This window comes from Lampris incognitus, chromosome 8, assembly GCF_029633865.1.
Source record: "Lampris incognitus isolate fLamInc1 chromosome 8, fLamInc1.hap2, whole genome shotgun sequence".
NCBI lineage: Eukaryota > Metazoa > Chordata > Actinopteri > Lampriformes > Lampridae > Lampris > Lampris incognitus.
Genome location: NC_079218.1, coordinates 42,372,571 through 42,393,194, shown reverse-complemented (window position 1 = coordinate 42,393,194; position 20,624 = coordinate 42,372,571). Strand labels below are relative to the sequence as shown.

Below are 20,624 nucleotides of genomic sequence, written 5' to 3'. Positions count from 1 at the left end.
TGCAATTGTTAGCACATGGGCAGGAGCCGGGGAGTCGGCTCTGCAGCGATGACAACATCACACCATCCCTCCTCCCGGCATGCTGCGGGGTCTTTGAAGATGTCACCGCGGTGACAACAGCCTGGACGACAGCCAATCGCAACAGCTGCTTGCAAGGTCACCACCCCGCACCACCCAGTAAGCGAAGTTCAAAGTTGAACCGGGCCTCCTCGTTGAGCTCACGGGCACGAGCACGTGCACACATATGTGCGCGCAGGATCGAACCCTGAAACTCGCCCGGACAGACGGGGGGGGGGGGGGGGCACACAAGTCTTTGTCTCTACGCAGAGCTCATCGTTTGGGTCTGATTGTTTACATCTGTTATAGCGGTCGGAACATGCCAGCTGATAAACAAATAAACAGTCTGATCCGGAGGAGGAACCAGAGGCCCCGCCCTCCAAATGGGGCTATGATACACAGTTCATAGAGAGGTTAGACTCAAACCCACAGGAGGTTATAACAACACACATTATGCATGAAGAGGCTAAAGTAAAAAAGAAAGAAAGAAAATAAAATAATCCTTGCAAGAAAAACCAAATAAAACAAGGACACATGGTCCCAGATGCGAAGCAATGTTGTGTGACAACTCAGGATTGTTGTCCTAAGTCTGTAATTGGAAGGAGGCCTTGTATTGACTGCACATTTCCAGCTGAGTGGCCAACATTTCACATTTTTTATATGACATCCTAACTGGTCACTTATCATTGGCATTGTAAAACGGATGCTTTTGCACCAGTTCAACAGAGTTAAAGTTAGCTCGTGTGAATCATGTTTTTAGCGAAACCGAGAACCCAGAAAAGCAAGTGGACCCATCAGAAACACTTCCAAACTTTTACCAAAAATGGATTTGTTTGAGCGCATTAAAGGCGATGGAGGACATCTTACTTGCATCTCTGTCAAAGGTGTTTCTGTGAACTCCTACCTCTAACGAATCCGCATGGGTGATACCAAGTGACAGAATACAAGGGAGAGGCTGAGAGAAGATGGCGGCGGGGGCGAGGAAAAATAAATTTGCCAACTGTTTTAGTAGTAGGCATTATAATGTCATTAAAAAAACACAAAATGCTCACACATCCCACAGCTACAGGTACTTTTAGAAGCACTCACTCACAAGCTTTTTTTTTTGTGGGCTTTTCCCCCCTTTTTCTCCCCAATTGTATCCGGCTAATCACCCCACTCTTCCGAGCTGTCCCGGTCGCTGCTCCACCCCGTCTGCCGAGCCTGGGAGGGCTGCAGACTACCACAGGCCTCCTCCGATACATGTGGAGTCGCCAGCCGCTTCCTTTCACCTGACGGTGAGGAGTTTCGCCAGGGGGACGTAGCATGTGGGAGGTACACGCTATTTCCCCAGTTCCCCTTCCCTTCTGAACAGGTGCCCCGACCGACCAGAGGAGGCGCTAGTGCAGCGATCAGGACACACATCCCGCTTCCCACCCGCTGACACGGCCAATTGTGTCTGTCGGGACGCCCGACCAAGCCGGAGGTAACATGTAGATTCGAACCGGCGACCCCCGTGTTAGGCGACGGAATAGACCGCCACGCCACCCAGACGCTCCCTCACAAACATTTTTGGCTGGGTTGCACCCCCCCTCCCCCCTCCAATCTATGCAGATGGTTGAGCTAAATGTGAAGCTAAATGTTAGTCTGTGAGTAAATGAATAGCAGCACGGGTCATGAGGTGCTTCACATATGAAAATAAAGACATATTTTGGTGTGGTAAGGCATGACTGGTAGGTGATACATGTGTGTGTGTGCGTGCCTGTAAGTGTCTTTGTGTGGAAGAGACAGTCGTGGTAACAAATAGTCACAGGTTTGATCACTGTGAGATTCTTGTGTCTTTTGCAAGTGCCCTTGAGCAAAACAGGAGGCCTATCAAGGTGAGTCACAATAAAACACTCAGGCTAGAGTTTGGATTCAATGTCTTAAAACAAAAAACTAAAACCGAAATTGCCGCGCTACCTTGGGCAGTCGCTCAGGGTCTCCAGGGTGTCGCGGGATGACCTTCTGAAGCCGCTGGAAGCCGTAGTCTATGGTAGGCTCATTCAATGCTGGGACAGAGAGAGAGAGAGACAGACAGAGAGACAGACAGAGAGAGAGAGAAAAATTGAAATAGTCATTATGTAATGAACAAGGGACACCCTAGACAATCCACATGGCTGCCACTGGGGGAGGAGAGAACGTATTGACTGGTTAGAGTGTGAAATACTGGTTCCCAGTGGGAGGTTTTACACCGTGGCCCATTCTTTAAAACAGTGCAGAAGACAACACCACCACCGAGGACAATATCAACGTGCCACATGGCGTAGTTGGCGGTGTTGTTCTTGAATCTGGATGTTGTGTGTGTACACACATGACAAACAAACACAGATAGTCAAATAAACAAATCACAACATCTGTGCTGGTCCACAAGAAAGGACTTTATGAGCGAGAAGGGAGGATAATTACTAGCACAGCCAAAACAAATTATTCACAGGCATCCATTTTGCAAACAAGAGAGTTTTTGTAAGATGGCTCATCATCACTCTGGATAACACACTTGGCAGACAATGTGATGAAGGTAGGACATTCAAAACCCGTTTTAAACACGGGCCATGCTAACTAGCATCAGAGCGGCCGACGTCTTCATGCCACATGAATATATCTACTGCACTGATTTGCAAAAATGTTAGAAACTTGAAACTGTAAAAACTTTATTTTGGAATACCCCCCCCCCCCAAAAAAAATAATAGGATAGTGTGTGTGTGTGTGTGTGTGTGTGTGCTTATTTCCAAAATGTGTGTTTATATGCAGACGACTAAACCCTTTACTTGTGCATATTATGTGACGTGTATTGACTAACAGGGCAAAAGTAGGTCGAGTGACAACATTTTACAAAGGGAAATCTTATTCCTTTACATAGAAGGCTCATTATTAGTGCATAGTATTTTCCATCTTCATCGTTGTAGCCCGAGGCAGAGGAAGGCAGGTAGGCAGTGGTGAGTTTTGAAACAGCAGTGAATTTGTGGTGGCAAACTATGAGGGAATAGCAAAGTAAGCTCACAGAGGACTAACAGATGGGCTCCAGGGCGACTTCGGCAGCTACTCTGGTTCGTTTCCATTGAATCTTTTGGCTTCGGCATTCCCAAACACACCTGGGAATTTATGGGCTGTAGCTTTAAGATACGTAATTATAAAATACCAATTATCGCATCAATTGCCGCCTTTCGTGTAGTAACCCCCTATGGGCTATTTGCACAGCTCCATACTATATCAGGTATGGGGTCTCTGGGGCTGCTCCCAGGTCTGGGTTCAAGACAGGAGTTCACCTTTTGCTGCCAGGGCTCCTTAGTCTCTGCAGGGACCTGCTTACAACTGTAAGGTAAGCCGAATCAACGTAATCTGTTAAAGCAAACTTTAACCCGTAGTTTTTTTTTCTTCATGGTCTTTGTATCCTCATAGCTTTACTTTAAAATGTTCCTTTTTCTTTGTAGAATAACAACAACGATAGTAATAATTGCATTACGTGCACAGCGGAGTTAGCAGAGTCAACACCCTCGGCTTTTTTATACCGACTGTAAAACTGAGAGGAAAACTCGGCTTCCCTGCATGCAAATGAGCAGAGGTGGATTGAACAGAGTGGGGTAACTAATGGTGTCATTTTACCACATGCTGTAATATTGCATGGCATGAAAGCATCTGGATGATAATGACGCTATAGGTATAATCTTAAGGGTTTTAAAAAAAAGTCAGGCCATTGCCTTTAATGCTGCAATTACACTAATCTAGTGTCTTTAACCTGTCAATCAGATGGCTTTGAAAGTACTTTCCGTTAGAATGACAGCGATGACGATGACGATGATGATAAAGATGATGAAGAGAGTGACGCAGAGTGTGTGTGTGTGCGTGTCTGAATAGGCGCGATTTAGTGTATTTGCATGTCTGTGTGAATGGATCAGGGCCTCTTTCGCCATACAGTTAACTACAAAGTAAAATGCCAGCTGAACACTAGCTTTTGTGAGTGTGTATGGTTGTAAGTGTGTGCCCGTGCGTGCGTGTGTGCATGATTGTGGTGGTATTTTGTGGGGAATTGTGGGAGGGAGGAGTCTGTGTCGTGTGGGTTTGTGTGTGTGTGTGTGTGTGTGTGTAGGTGGGTGGGTGTAGTGTGGGTGTGATATGGTGGGAAGCTGAAGAAAAGCTGAAGACAATGCCAAACTAAATATGTCACAGTGGACAGATGGAGGAAGGAAAAAAGAGGAAGAGAGAGAAAGAGAGAGAAGGGAGCGAGAGAGCAAAAGCGAGAGAGAGAGGGTCACACATGGGATTGAGGCAACCTATGAAAAGATATAATCGGGGGGCACTTAGGGCGTTATTGTGTGCATGTGTGTGCATGTGTGTGTGTGTGTGTGTGTGTGTGTGTGTGCATGTGTGCAACTGAAGTGATGTTTGGTACTTTCCACAGTCAGTGTCAATAAATTGGTTACAGCTGAATGTATTATCTGTTGATTTTACTGGTTGTGTGTGTGTGTGTGTGTGTGTGTAAATGCCTTTCAGTTTTACTAGCATATTCTGTAGTTACACCCAGGTTTCTGGTTTTGGCTCTGAACTACTCAATTTGTCTGTGACATAAATCCATAAACCCACTTGTAAAAATGCCCCACAGAAAGGTAATAACCGGTGAGCTACCCTCTCCGCGGCACCAAGTCTCTGCACTTCCGCGGGGCAGATTTCAGAACTGATTCAGTATGAAAGCGCACTCCTTACAAAGGCTAGTGACTTTGTGTATGCAGAGAATGGGGGAGGGGGGAGCGGTGGGAGGGAGAGACGGAGGTACTGCACAGAGACAGAAGGAGCCGGGCCGGCCAATAAAGCGGACAGATTTATTACAATTACATGTTTCGTTTCAGTCGATAATTACTGATCGTTTTCAGCGACCTGTTCTTAATAAAGACCAGGAGAAAAAAGGCTGATCTGACCACTTATTTCAGACTAGCGTGCTGTGTTCCTGTCCTTGGTCGGGACGGTTTTCCTGCAGCTTACACACAGCGGTGTTCAGATATCAGTCCCACTTAAAACCAGCACGGAACCGTCTGGACCCGAGGCCCGGCCTACTAAACTTCCCTCTCAGGTCATCCGTGAGTGACTGAGTGAGTGAGTGAGGGAGGGAGTGAGTGAAGCAGTGAGTGATAGAGTGAGTGAGTTAGTCAGCAAGTGAGTGAGTGAGTGAGTGAGTTAGTCAGCAAATGAGTGAGCGAGTGAACAAGTGAGTGAGTGAGCGAGTGAGTGAGTTAGGGAGCAAGTGAGTGAGCGAGTGAGCAAACGAGTAAGTGAGTGAGTAAGTGACTGAGGGAGTGATTGAGCGAGTGAGTGAGTGAGTGACTGCCTGACTGACTGAGGGAGTGAGTGAGTGAGTGAGTGAGGGAACGAGGGAGTGGGGGAGGGAGGGAGTGAGCGACTGAGGGAGTGAGTGAGCAAGTGAGTAAGTGAGTGACTGAGGGAGTTAGTAAGTGAGTGAGTGGTTGAGTGAGGGAGGGAGTGAGGGAGCAAGTGAGCGAGTGAGTGAGTGAGTGAGGGAGGGAGTGAGTGAAGCAGTGAGTGATAGAGTGAGTGAGTTAGGAAGCAAGTGAGTGAGTGAGCGAGTGAGGGAGTGGCTGAGGGAGTGAGTGAGTGAGCAAGTGAGTGAGTGAGTTAGGGAGCAAGTGAGTGAGTGAGTGAGGAGTGAGTGTGTGAGTGACTGAGTGAGTTAGGGAGCAAGTGAGTGAGTGAGAGAGTGAGTGAGCAAGTGAGTGAGTGACTGAGTGAGTTAGGGAGCAAGTGAGTGAGTGAGAGAGTGAGTGAGCAAGTGAGTGAGTGAGTTCGGGAACAAGTGAGTGAGTTAGTGAGCGAGTGAGTGAGCGAGCGAGTGAGCAAATGAGTCAGTGGATGAGGCAGGGAGCGACTGAGTGAGAGAGTGAGTGAGTGAGTTAGGGAGCAAGTGATTGAGTCAGCGAGTGTGCAAGTGAGTGAGTGAGTGACTGACTGACTGACTGACTGAGGAAGTGAGTGAGTGAGTTAGGGAGCGAGTGATTGAGTGAGTGAACGAGTGAGTGAGTGAGTGAGTTAGGGAGCAAGTGATTGAGTCAGCGAGTGTGCAAGTGAGTGAGCAAATGAGTGAGTGGATGAGTGAGGGAGCGACTGAGGGAGTGAGTGAATGAGTGAGTGAGTGAGTGAGTGAGTTAGGGAGCAAGTGAGTGAGTCAGCGAGTGTGCAAGTGAGTGAGTGAGTGACTGACTGACTGAGGAAGTGAGTGAGTGAGTGAGGGAGCAAGTGATTGAGCGAGCGAGTGAGTGAGTGAGTGAGTTAGGGAGCAAGTGATTGAGTGAGCGAGTGAGTGAGTGAGTGAGTGAGTTAGGGAGCAAGTGAGTGAGTGAGTGACCACAATTTGCGACGCATAGCCCACGGCGGCAGTTGCACGCGTGGTGTGGGAAAAGCCCAAATAAAATAACTGCCATGCTGCCGAGCTGAACTGCCCTTTTTTCATCAACAGCTTCCTCACCATCTGCCCCCTCTACTGCCTCGCTCCACGTGCTGTTGTGTCACATGTCGATGGTGCAAACAAACAACACACTTGTTAAATGACTGGCTGTTTGTGTTTGACTCATAGCATGCACCATCATCAAGGGATATGATAGGCCGTTTATGAGCGGGGGGGGGGGGGGCACACCTTGAAGGAGACCGAGGGAGGAGGAAGGTGAAGATAAGGGGGTGAGGAGAGTAAGAGAGGACGAAGGCGAAAAGAGGAGGTGGGAGGAAAAGGAGAACGCCGGGGTCGGGAGAGGCGAGGAAAGGTACGCCGGCGGAGGACAGCGGTGAGAAAGAGAGAAACGCGAGACGACGTTGGGAGAGGTGAGGAGTGGGGGAGGGGGGGAGTCGAGGAGGGAGGAGGGGAGTGGAGGAGGGCGAGCACGCGTTGTTTCATCCAAATAATAAAAAAAAAAAAAACTGGAAGTGTTACGGTTGAGAAGAACACCATCTACACAAACAGCTGCCCAACAGCCACTGGGGTGTCAACTGTCAGAGTTAACTGTCGATGGCACATCAGCGCTCCCCAACATCTCTGGAGACGCCCGGCAGATGCCGGGGCCAACACAACAACAACACACACACATCGCACAGGACTCACTGGCCGTCTGCGCTCCTACGCCTCAGGCCTGAGAAGCGGCTCCAGACGCACTCTGCAGCGTTACTCACACAGTCCAACACTCCCTTTACACCCCGTTCTGTGTGTTTTGGTGCCAGTGTGTGCGTGCGTGTGTGTGTGTGTGGTCACGTGCATGTGTTTTTGTGTATGTGCCAGTCTCCGTTTACTGTATGTCTGTGTTTTCACTGTAGCTGAGTGTATGTGTGTGTGTGTGTGTGTGTGTGTGGCAGTTTGTGCATGTGGTTCATAATGTGTGTGTGTGTGTGTGTGTGTGTGTGTGTGTGTGTGTGTGTGTGTGTGTGCGTGCATGCATGCACACATGCATGTGTGTGTGGCGGTGTGCACATGTGATTCATAATGTGTGTATGTGTGTGTGCATGCACACGTGCATGTGCATATGTGTGTGCGCGTGCATGCACACTTGCGTGTGTGTGTGAGAGTGTGTGCACACGCGTACGTGCATGTGTGGGTGTGTTTTTGTGTATGTGCCAGTCTCCATTTACAGCGTCTGTTTTTCACTGTAGCTGAGAGTGTGTGTGTGTGTGTGTGTGTGTGTGTGTGTTTTGTTTCTACACCAAAACATAAATAGTATCAGTGGAGCAGGACTGAGAGTCCCACTGATTGTGCGCCAGCTCGTAAAAGATGGCGGTAATATTCCTCCTAACAATCTCCCATAGAAACTCCAGTTGTGTTGAAGACCGTATCAACACAACTGGAATAAAAAAGGTGTTTCTCATTTGCCGTTTGGCCGCTGGTAAGGGAGGTGTCGACTTAACACTTTAAGGAACACCAAGACTGCTTGGCGGATGAACAGCTGATCCGTTTTATTCTGGTGCTGGCCGGATCCAAACCATGTCTGCATCATCTCAAAATCACGAGCGTCATAATGCACAAAGGTGTGGATACACCTCGCTCCGGGACAGGGAGCTGATCGAAGAGCTCAGCGAAGACCCCCAAAAGTGGGCGGACCATCAAAACCCTCGCTCTGGGACGGGGAGCTGATCGAAGAGCTCAGCGAAGACCCCCAAAAGTGGGCGGACCATCAAAAACACTGCTCCGGGATGGGGAACTGATCGGAGAGCTCAGCGAAGACCCCCAAAAGTGGGCGGACCATCAAAACCCACGCTCTGGGACGGGGAGCTGATCGAAGAGCTCAGCGAAGACTCCCAAAAGTGGGCGGACCATCAAAACCCTCGCTCTGGGACGGGGAGCTGATCGGAGAGCTCAGCGAAGACTCCCAAAAGTGGGCGGACCATCAAAACCCTCGCTCTGGGACGGGGAGCTGATCGGAGAGCTCAGCGAAGACCCCCAAAAGTGGGCGGACCATCAAAACCCTCGCTCTGGACGGGGAGCTGATCGAAGAGCTCAGCGAAGACCCCCAAAAGTGGGCGGACCATCAAAACCCTCGCTCTGGGACGGGGAGCTGATCGGAGAGCTCAGCGAAGACCCCCAAAAGTGGGCGGACCATCAAAACCCTCGCTCTGGGACGGGGAGCTGATCGGAGAGCTCAGCGAAGACCCCCAAAAGTGGGCGGACCATCTAAAAACAGAGGAGCAACGACTGCAATTCTATTTTTGTTTAATTCATCTTTTAATACTGGAAGGAGAAGTCCTCCACCTGTGTGCCGACCCCTCCATCAGTAGTCCAGAGAGCAGGACACAGAACAACCGGGACGACCTCAGAATTCTGGCTTAAGGGCACTTCAGCAGGGCGGACGCCTGCTGTGATGAGGATCCGGCAGGCCCCGCGCTTGAAGGGAAAGTCTTTTTGTTTCTCCCTGGCTCTTCTCACCCCCCCCCCCCCCCACCACCACCAGCCACCTCTCTATCGCCCTCTCTCCTCTCATCTATCGCAGTCTGTTTCCTTACACTTCTCTTTTTCTCTCCTTCTGAAAGGAGAGTGGACGCTCCACCTCCTGTGGAGCATTTCTTTATTGTTTTTAAGGCGACAGTAGGAAAGCTGGGGGGGGGGGGGGTTTGGTGGGATTTAATCCTGCGCCAGGGGACACACAAAGAACACACGGCTGTCTCAGGGACGACCCTTCACCTCCAGCCATCACACCTCCCTCTGCCATCATCAACCCTCCATCCACCATCCACCTATCTATCTATCCATCCATCCATCCACCTATCTATCTATCCATCCATCCATCCATCTATCTAGCTATCCATCCATCCAGTCCTTCAGTCTAACATCCCTTCATGCCTCCCCCCCCTCCCCCGCTTCCTCCCTGTGGCCGTAGCCGTGTGAGCTGCTGACGGATCAATACTCATAGAAGTTTCATGAGGACAGACCCTCCACTCCTGTTTCACCATAAAACAAAGCTGGATGGTGGAGCAGGGCAGGGTGTGTGTGTGTGTGTGTGTGTGTGTGTGTGTGTGTGTGCTTGTGTGCGACAGAGAGACAGAGACAGAAAGCGACAGAGAGAGCGAGGGAGAGGGAGAAGGAGCGAGGGAAGATGCGGTGGAAAAGGCGTGATGACAGAGGGAGTGTTTGTGGTAAATATGGTTGGTGGCCACACACCAGCTTCACCGGGGCAGGGTCTCTTACTGTGGGCCGGTTCTACTTGCCGTTATCATTGAGTCCAGTTTCAGTTCCTAGAGCTCGAGCTCTATCATCTGGTCAGCTTGTGTCTTGGCTCTCTGAGACCTGGATCTTGTCCTGCTATCCTCCCTCTCCCCCCCTCTCTCTCGCTGCTCACTTGTGCTTATCATATCAGTATTCATCTGGTTGTAACACTTCAGTTGTGCAGAAAAAAAAACCAAACAAACAAAATGGATGTGTGTAGCTCCTCTCAGAAATGCCGCGGGAGAGAGAGTGGACAAGGAAGAAGGTCAAAACGTAGACAAAGGAGGAGTATCACGGGGCTGAGGAGCAGAGAGTCCGGGGAGGTGAAGGAGCATAAAGAATGGGAGGAGGAGAGGAGGGGAGGACTGGACAATAGCACTGGCAATAAAAAGGGGTGGGGGTGAGGGTTGACTTGAAGAAGAGGAGGAGGAGGAGGAGGAGGGGGGCGGAGGAGATGAGGTGTGCTGGGATCGATTCTCTGGCCAGCCAGCAATTCAATACCAACTGAATTATTGCTTCATTCCTCGCCTTATGAGAAATGAGGCCTCTCTCTTTCTGCCCCGTGCTCGTTCTCCCTCTCTCTCTCCTTCTGTGACTCCTTGCGAGTGTGTGAACATGCATGTATCTCCGTGCTCATGTGTGTGTCTGCGTGTGGTGTGTGTGTGCATACAGGCACGCGTTTGTGCATGCACGTGTGCTCCACGCCACTTACGGATGGATCAATACTATACGATCCGGTTTTTAAAAGTCCACATGTGTCTCTCTCCGTCTGTCTGTCTCTCCTCCTCAGTGTGTCTGTCCATCCCTGTGCCTATGTTCTTCTCTGGTTTTCACTCCCTCCTCCTCCTCCTCCCCCTCGCTCCTCCTTACTGCCTCCCCGGCCCTCTGACTCCCGTCCGCCTTTGCGGGTGAGGAGCGGCGTGGAGTGATTCTACCGACTCAGCGGATGGAGAGGTGTCCGAAGATCTAGCAGCTCCGAGCCGTCTCCGGAACCTTCCGGTCCACACACCCTTGACAGCAGCGGTTCTTCCTATGCCGGGACCCGCCACACGAAGTATGACAAGTGTGTTTGTGTGAATGTGTTTTTGTTAGATCCACTGGCACTTCGTACCAGTAGGGGCGTGTGATGTAGAAAATCTTAACGTCCCCAATAAGCAGATGAGGCAGCCATATGACGATTAGTGTGTTTGTATATGTGTGTGTATGTGTGTGTGTGTGTGTGTGTGTGTGTGTGTGTGGGTGTGGTAGCCCATCTGTTTACCAGACTGCACAGCACCTTTCGTTCATATCTCACTGATTTACAATTACTTTCAACTCCTGCCCAACCACTGGAGTGTGTGTGTGGCATGCTGTGCAGAACGCAGCCCTTTGTATTGGTGTGCATTTCTTTTTTGTATGTGTACACATGTGTGTGTTTGCGTGTTTGCGGTGCCTCCGTGTGTATCTGTGTATATATCTGAATGTGCGCGTGCATGCACGAGCATGTTTAACTGTTCAGTCTTTACCCCCCCCCCCCCCGCAGGCAAACACAGCTAAAACATTGAAAAACCACAACGGCCAATCGGGTTTCGCCACAGCGACCTTTCACCCTCGGCTTCTAGGGAGAACGCGACCTTGAGGCGGGGTTGGGTAACCACGGTTAAGGATCGCGTTTCCTGGGTCACATGTTGAAGCGATCAGCCGATTGCGAGGTCACGGGGTCATCTCCCGCCCAATAGGAGCAGCAGTTAGGGCCAGACGGACCAATTACCCATCCGGCTAGCCTTAGGGCCCCGGCTGCTGGGACCGACGACGGTCTTAAATGATGCCTTGTGTACAAAGTGGAGGGAGGGAGGTATGAAGGCCACTCGGCTTTATTCTACCAGAGGAAACCAGAAAAACCCAGATCCCAGAAAGGGTTCGGGGGTTGCCATATCCCCCATGCATGATGTCCTTAGTAGTCAGTCCAGCATTTAAAAACACCTGTGTAACCCCTTCTCTCTCTCTCTCTCTCTCTCTCTCTCTCTCTCTCTCTCTCTCTCTCTCTCTCTCTCTCTCTCTCTCTCTCTCTCTCTGTCCCTCCCTCTCTCTCTCTCTGTCCCTCTCTCTGTCCCTCTCCCTCTCTCTCTCTCTCTGTCCCTCCCTCTCTCTCTCTCCCTCTCCCTCTCTCTCTCTCTCTCTCTCTCTCTCTCTCTCTCTCTCTCTCTCTCTCTCTCTCTCTCTCTCTCTCTCTCTCTCTCTCTCTCTGTCCCTCTCTGTCATATAAAACAGAAAGGCAGTAAAATCCTCCGCTTTTGTTTTAATCGTCTTAATCTTTTACTTCATTTTAAATGAATGAGGGCGGCGGGGTCTCTCTCTCTCTCTCTCTCTCCAACCCTCTTTATCTGTCGATGACATCATCGTTATGGTGTGATGGAGCCATGTTGAGCAGATCAATACCGGTGAGTCAGACATCACATCACCTCCGCCCATCGCCACACGTGTTGTTGCGCGCAGTTGAGGAAAGGAGGACGAGGAAAGGAGAAGGGAGAAAAATAAAAGACAGGGAGCGAGAGAGGGAGGGAGAGAGAGGGAGGGGAGAGAGAGTGTTGTGTGTGTATTACACACCTCTTGCTTCTCTTTTATTTTCCTCCATTTTTCACTTCCTTTCCTCCTCCTCCTCCTTTCCTCAATTGCCCAGGAAAGCATTCATTCACAGTCAACAATCAGTTCAGAAACTACACATCCCTTTTTCCAAATGGGTGGTGTGTGTTAGTAAACTGGGTGTTCTGGTTGACTTGGCTAATAGTTTCAGTATGGAACATCTATAAAGACCAGACTGTTTAATTGCACCGGTTTTTTAACGAGCCTCTAATAATTGCTACATTGTAATGAGAGCAGGTCTTTAACTCCTGACTAATCTCCAGTCATTAGTTCAACACTGTCTGGCCCGCCTCTGAGCTGCAACCAGTCGCCGCTCCTCGCAGAAAGGCCCGGGTGCACATGTGCACATGCAAACAAACATGCCCCTCTGCCCAAGAAAACAGTGCACCCGTCAGTCAACAGCGCACAAAAAAATCACACACGCGACACGTTACTGCATCCCTGTACATAGGTGCGTCTTGTGCGTATCTAAAGACTCACACCAGCAGGCAATCAACCCATCTTGGTGGAAAAATACAAAAGGAGATTTTGAAAAAAAAACTAAACAAAAAAACAAAGCAGTACAGCTGGGGTGGCCGGGTGGTGTGGCGGTCTAATCCGTTGCCTGCCAGCACGGGGACGGCGGTTCGAATCCCCGTGTTACTACAGGCTTGGTCGGGCGTCCCTCTACAGACACAACTGGTCGTGTCTGCGGTCGGAAAGCCGGATGCGGGTATGTGTCCTGGTCGCTGCACTAGCGCCTCCTCTGGTCGGCCGGGGCGCCTGCTCAGGGGAGAAGGAGAACTGGGGGGAACAACGTGATCCTCCCACACGCTACGCCCTCCCGGCGAAACTCCTCACTGTCAGGTGAAAAGACGCGGCTGGCGACGCCACGTGTATCAGGAGGAGGCATGTGGTAGTATACAGGCCTCCCCCGGATCGGCAGAGGGGGTGGAGCAGCGACCAGGACGGCTTGGAAGAGTGGGGTAATTGGCCAGATACAATTGGGGAGAAAAAGGGGGGAAAATCCCCCCCCCAAAAATAGCTGATGTATTACGACACTGAGGTATAATATTGACTCTGTGTGTGTGTGTGTGTGTGTGTGTGTGTGTGTGTGTGTGTGTGTGTTGTACAGCAGGCTTACCTGTGTATATGAACCTTCCCGGTGTGCCTTTGCAGAATTGTTTGGACTTGTAAGACAGGGTGACCTCGACGACTCCGGGGATGTGTCTGGGCGGGGTCTGCACCCGGATGGCATGGGGCGTGATCAGCTGGAGAGAGGGCGAGGAGGCTGCATGAGGGTGCGTACAAAGATGCCAAAATTCCAACACGGAGCACAACATCGCTGACTTGGGGGTGCTATAATCCAGACCCGGGTCCATGACTGCTCTGATCACCTCATGCACAGATTGAGTTGTGCATGAGGTGAAGTGATTTTCAGTCTAAACTTTACCGTCCATCCCTCCAACATATTGGTTACTAATTTGTTACATTGTCCTGCTGTTTGAAGTCCAGAAACAAAGTATCAAGTATATGCTACATTCCATTAGAACATATTAACATGACAGAATGTAGAGCACAATAGACAGCCGGGCAGCCAAAGAAGCAAAGTCACACACACACACACACACACACACACACACACACACACACACACACACAACACACACACACACACACACACACACACACACACAGATTATGAAAACAACAATTTCTTTCAGTCTTTGAAATGTAAGATTGAGGTGATTGTGATGAAAACTAATAGCATCTCATAGTTAATGGCTGATTGGGAATATAGAAGAAAAAAAAACAATTCAAACTTTGGTTTTCTTGCTTTGAAATTAATGAGTAAGTCCGGAGCAAATGAAACATTCCAACGCCATTAGAAACCAGCGTGAAAAAAAAGCCAAGCTGAGTCAGATTTAAACTGAACCCAAATGAACTGAGAGAAGCAGAGAGACTCTGTACACATGTTAGTGTGTGTAAGTGTGGCTCTCAACACGATAAACAAACCTTCAGCTCCTCACACACACACACACACACACACACACACACACACACACACACACACACACACACACACACACACACACACACACACACACACACACACACACACACAGAGGCATAGTGGCGAGCATAAGTGCAGGTAAAAACATACACACATACTGCAACCATGCACAAACACACGTAGGCACAAATACACAGACACGTATGCAGGTCTCCCCGCATGCATGCACACACACACACACACACACACACACACACACACACACACACACACACCACACACACACACACACACACACACACGATGTTGTTTTTGGATGGGAGCCACAGTTGCCCTGCACACATGGTGATTGGAGTCAGAAGACAAATAAACATTTTGCAGGAGTGGCGCTGGGGAAAACTCTGATATGGCGCTGTGTGTGTGTGTGTGTGTGTGTGTGTGTGTGTGTGTGTGTGTGTGTGTGTGTGTGTGTGTGTGTGTGTGTGTGTGTGTGTGTGTGTGTGTGTGTGTGTGTGTGTGTGCGCGCGTCACAGGCGTCATTTACGCTGGGCCACTTTTTGTCGTGGCTCATTTCGTCCCCACCATGTTTTTAAAGCCTTTAGTTAGTTGAACGTAATAATGAATGAATTTAAATTGGTACATATAACATCATCATTAAGAGAGAGAAGCACCATGCTTACTGATAGGTGAATCGAAATTGAAACAGTTAAGTTGCTGCTGTGCGCTCTTTTGTGTATGACGCAACAATATGGCCTTAGTTTCGACAGGAACACACCCCCAGGGAGGGAGGGTTGGAGCCATCTCTCTGCAGCGAATAAAGGCAGTGTCGTCATAATGAATTGCGCTGTTATTGACTTTTCATTCACATATTTATTTTACCCAAAGGCCGTGACTGGTGGAGTTGTACTCATGACCTTGGTTAGTCATATTTGATGAGATGACCCTAGCAACACTAGCCAGCCATTTACTTCTGTCTGCCACTGGAAACCGCACTGCTTTTGGAAAGTCATCAAGCAATTAACTATGAAAATAACTCTGGACTGTCACGAAAACTGCTGTCACAATTGCAGATTTTCACTACGAGATCATAATGGCCAAAAAAATTCACGATCGTGATATCGATAGAAAATAATAAATAAATAAATAATAAAGCGATTAATCAAATTCATCTTTAACTTTGTTTACTGTGTGTTTTGTCTCTTTTTGGCAAATGCGTTACACTCACAATAGGAGTTTAGGGAGGTGGCGAGAGAGTCTGTAACCATAACTGTACAACACACTTAATAGCTAGTGAAAAGGCAACCAGATGAACTGATAAAACAGAAGACCCAGAAGGTCTAGCATCTGTATCAATACTATGTCACCTGAATCGAAACCACTTGCGGGAGCAGGTGACAGAATCTGTGTGTGAGACCTGAGGCTGACAGCTAACCACTCTACTAAACTGGGATTTACTGACCACGTCCTTACACCATTCTTTTCCTCTTTCTATTTTTCATGAAATGATTTTGTGTGGCAGTTGTAGACACACACTGTCGTATTACTGCCTCACGGCGTCGTGTCAGGTGTATGTGTTTGGGGGGGACAAAACGAGAACGGAAAAACGGAAATGATTTAAGAGGCACTGGATCACTTACACGATATTATCATATGTGTATTATGAAAATGTCAGTATTTCATTTTTCAAATATCACAGTTGTCGTCAATATCAGGATATCGCGACACCCCTACACAAAACAAAAGCTACTACATGGGGAATTTTTAGTGGACCATATGAAGGTAAGTCACGTCAATTTTATTTGTATAGCCCAATATCACAAATTACAAAGACTGGGTTATTAACAAGCTATGCTGTTGTTGGCTAAGTTTAATGTTTATTTGTCCAAAACTGCTTGGGCTATTTTAATGCTATCGATCCTAGCTAAAGTTGGGTATTACAGGCAGCGGGAATTAGCTGGTGCTAGCTAGCTAGCTAGTTAAACTGGTTGTGTAAACGGTTAGATAAATATTGGGCTATTTTGTGTACAGTCACAGACCGATGTGTATAGCAAGGCCAGCTGATTTTCATATCGGCACTTAGCAGGGATAGGATAAGTAAATACACGGGTCATTTTGGCAGCCCAAACCTTTACTTTGTCTGTTGCTTGCATTCACCACAGGCATATCCTTCGTCTATTCTAGGGACTGTATTGCATGTGGCTTCTTCTTCAGCTTTTTTCCCTGTTTCTCAGGGGTCGCCACAGCGGATTTTACTGATGGCGGCCGTTGTTAACCCGGGCCTCGACCGATCCAGTATGGTCTTGTCAAGCCGCATTACCGATTTGGCAAAATTTACGACGAATGCCCTTGGACACAACCACTAATCCTGGACAGGGGCACCGGTAAAGCACTAGATGCCATCCCAGTATTCATAGACTTGCGCCCACGCCTGTCGCCATGGTGATGTAGGGAATTAAAAATGTCATACCAGTCCTGGTGTGTCCAGAAATCGTGGGAAGACCAAAAAGACATCTGCTGATTTGTCTGCATCACTGACTATCATTGGCTATCAGTGTCCACCTATCAGTGTCCCACCAATGGACGCCCGCTCTACCAGTGACCACCTTGTGGATGTCAGCATTACTTGTTTCTAACATGCTGCAATATGGCGTGGAGTAGCGATGACCCTAGGTCTAACACGGTCTCAGTATTTGGGGAAACGTGCATAGGTGGTGTACTTGACAGACATGAGCTTAGACATGTCGGTTATGTGGCTTTCATAAGCTTTTTATTGTTTTACATGGTGGTGGCTTTCATAACACTAGAATGAAAGATGCAACAGCGTCTGCTTTACCATGATGCATTATGTCATCCATGTAAGCAGTTTAATGTTATATATAACACACATGAAAAGTGCAAGCAGCTTTTAAAGGGATGCCGTTTGCATCTGTCGGTCCACTGAAAAAAAAAGGTGCGAACCTGTAGAACCCATCATCGTCCCCGGCACTTTCCATGACAGACTGACGCCCATGGTGAGCAATTAACCAATATCTACTGTATCGTGAACCTGCTGAGATGATTACTGTGTGTGTGTGTGTGTGTGTGTGTGTGAGAGAGAGAGAGAGAGAGAGAGAGAGAGAGAGAGAGAGAGAGGAGAGAGAGAGAGAGAGAGAGAGAGAGAGAGAGAGAGAGAGAGAGAGAGAGAGAAAGAGGGAGACAGTGAGTGTGAGAGAGAGTAAGAAAGAGAGTGAGACAGAGCGAGAGAGAGAGAGAGAGAGAGAGAGAGAGGGGGGAGCATGAGAGAGTGAGAGGGAGAGGGAGAAAGAGACAGCGAGCGAGAGAGAGTGAGAAAGAGAGTGAGAGAGTGCAAGAGAGAGAGGGGGAGCATGAGAGAGTGAGAGAGGGAGGGGGAGAGGGAGAAAGAGAGAGCGAGAGAGAGAGAGTGAGAGGGAGACAGTGAGTGTGAGAGAGTGAGAAAGAGAGTGAGAGAGAGCAAGAGAGAGAGGGGGAGCATGAGAGAGTGAGAGGGAGACAGTGAGTGTGAGAGGTGAGAAAGAGAGTGAGAGAGAGCAAGAGAGAGAGGGGGAGCATGAGAGAGTGAGAGAGGGAGAGGGAGAGGTGAGAAAGAGAGAGCGAGAGAGAGAGGGGGAGCATGAGAGAGTGAGAGGGAGACAGTGAGTGTGAGAGGGTGAGAAAGAGAGTGAGAGAGAGCAAGAGAGAGAGGGGGGAGCATGAGAGAGTGAGAGAGTGAGAGGGAGAGGGAGAAAGAGACAGCGAGCGAGAGAGAGCGAGAAAGAGAGTGAGAGAGTGCAAGAGAGAGAGGGGGAGCATGAGAGAGTGAGAGAGGGAGAGGGAGAGGGAGAAAGAGAGAGCGAGAGAGAGAGGGGGAGCATGAGAGAGTGAGAGGGAGACAGTGAGTGTGAGAGGGGTGAGAAAGAGAGTGAGAGAGAGCAAGAGAGAGAGGGGGAGCATGAGAGAGTGAGAGAGGGAGAGGGAGAGGGAGAAAGAGAGAGCGAGAGAGAGAGGGGGAGCATGAGAGAGTGAGAGGGAGACAGTGAGTGTGAGAGGGTGAGAAAGAGAGTGAGAGAGAGCAAGAGAGAGAGGGGGAGCATGAGAGAGTGAGAGAGTGAGAGGGAGAGGGAGAAAGAGACAGCGAGCGAGAGAGAGCGAGAAAGAGAGTGAGAGAGTGCAAGAGAGAGAGGGGGAGCATGAGAGAGTGAGAGAGGGAGAGGGAGAGGGAGAAAGAGAGAGCGAGAGAGAGAGGGGGAGCATGAGAGAGTGAGAGGGGAGACAGTGAGTGTGAGAGGGTGAGAAAGAGAGTGAGAGAGAGCAAGAGAGAGAGGGGGAGCATGAGAGAGTGAGAGAGGGAGAGGGAGAGGGAGAAAGAGAGTGAGAGAGAGTGAGAGAAAGATGGAGAGACATTTGGTAAGGAATACAGAGAGCCAGGATGCTTATTTTGGACTCATTAGGGAGGGAAAAGTTCACCCAAACATTAACATGAACAAAAACACACAACGATAGTGTTTGTGTACACTTGCATGTATCATGAATAAGTGTTCTTGATGTGTGTATGTGTGAGTGTATGTGTGTGTCTTGTGACTATGACTGATTCACTGCAGTTGTGTAACAAGGGTGTTTATGGGATGCATTGTTGTCGGGTGCTGTGCTGAACTGTGTCTCCGTCTCGCGCTATATCCGGATTTATTGATTTATACGTACAAATTGTGCGTACCGCACGGCTGTAATTGTTTCTTGTCGTACGCTGCCTGGAGAATGCCACTGTTCGAGCCCCCTGAGAGTTCTTAGGCAATTCTCCCTCACATTCCTTTTCAAATTACATATTGTATCTTTTTTGTTTTATTTTCTATATGTGTAAAGAAACCAAACCGCAGACACACACACACACACACAGCAGAAATGAACATGCACATGGTCCCACAAAGTGAAGGGTGTGACCAAAAGGTCATTTTCATATTAAATTAAATACAAGGATGCAAGGGTAAAAACACCCTCTCTGTCTCTGGACAGACAGACAGACAGGCAGACAGACAGACAGACAGACAGACAGACAGACAGACAGACAGACAGACAGACAGACAGACAGACAGACAGACAGACAGACAGACAGACAGACAGACAGACAGAGTAACTCAGCCAAAAGAGAGAGAAATGGGCAGGGACAAAGACCGACAGGTAGAGCGAGACAGACAGGCCCGCTGACAGACCTGCAGACGAGCAGACAGACAGATGGCAGTGAAGCAAACCAACCTCGCTCCAAACCAGCATGGTGCCAAAGATGACTTGGAGACCATCGAAGAAGTTGTCTCCTATGATGATGACTGTGGCGCCCCCTGTAGTCCAGCCCTCGCTCGGACTGATGGCTTTGATACAGGGTGCTGCTGCTGGGAAGAGGAGGGTGAAGGGAGAGGAGAGGAAGAGTGTTATTGCAATGTTTCTGTACAGGAGCCAGTGTGTGTTGTGTTGTGTTGTGTTGTGTTGTGTTGTGTTGTGTTGTGTGTGTGTGTGGGGGTATTGTTTCTTTGTTCTTGTTTACACATATAGAAAATTAAAAAAAGTTTGATATTTGTTTTATTTATGCTGTTTTTGGTTTTGTTCTTACTTGTTTGGTCTTACTCTTGTTTTTGCCTTGTCTGGTTTTATTTGTTTATTTATTTTGTGAAGCACTTTGTGGCATTGTTTTAGAAAGTGCTGTAGAAATAAATTATTATTATTATTATTATCTTATTATTATAAAATAAAATAACATAAAAATGAAATGAAATCAAATTAAAAGTTACATAAAAATAAAAAAATTACAATGTTTCTGTACAGGAGCCTGTGTGTGTGTGTGTGTGTGTGTGTGTGTGTGTGTGTGTGTGTGTGTGTGTGTGTGCCCTGTGATGGACTGGCAGCCTGTCCAGGATGTCTCCCCGCCTGTCGCCCAATGACTGCTGGGATAGGCTCCAAACAGTATCCCCGCGACCCTGAGAGCAGGATAAGCGGTGGATAATGGATGGATGGATGGATGGATAAACTCATGAAAATATGGGATGACACACTGGAGAGTAAAAAAAACAGACCCAGGAAGAGAAACAGGAGGTCTACTGTGTATCATAACACACCAGACAACAAGGCCTACTCTGATCCAGCTGTGTCATGTCAATGTCATGTGCCAGTGTAGCTGCAAGTCAGCCCAGTATGGCCCCGTTACCATGTATGGTCCAGTCCCATGTTAGCCCATCTCACCAGCAGTCAGCTAACACAAGA

At 48.7% G+C, this 20,624-nt stretch overlaps 1 protein-coding gene across 1 annotated transcript in view; it reads right to left on the bottom strand.

Annotated features, from left to right (window-relative positions):
• Positions 1-20,624, bottom strand: part of LOC130116394 (transcription factor COE1-like) — a 76,666-nt gene that overhangs the window by 18,958 nt on the left and 37,084 nt on the right. Inside the window, 3 exon segments of the mRNA XM_056284310.1 lie at positions 1,999-2,087; positions 13,509-13,635; positions 19,626-19,759. Of these exon segments, the coding sequence (XP_056140285.1) occupies positions 1,999-2,087; positions 13,509-13,635; positions 19,626-19,759 (350 nt within the window).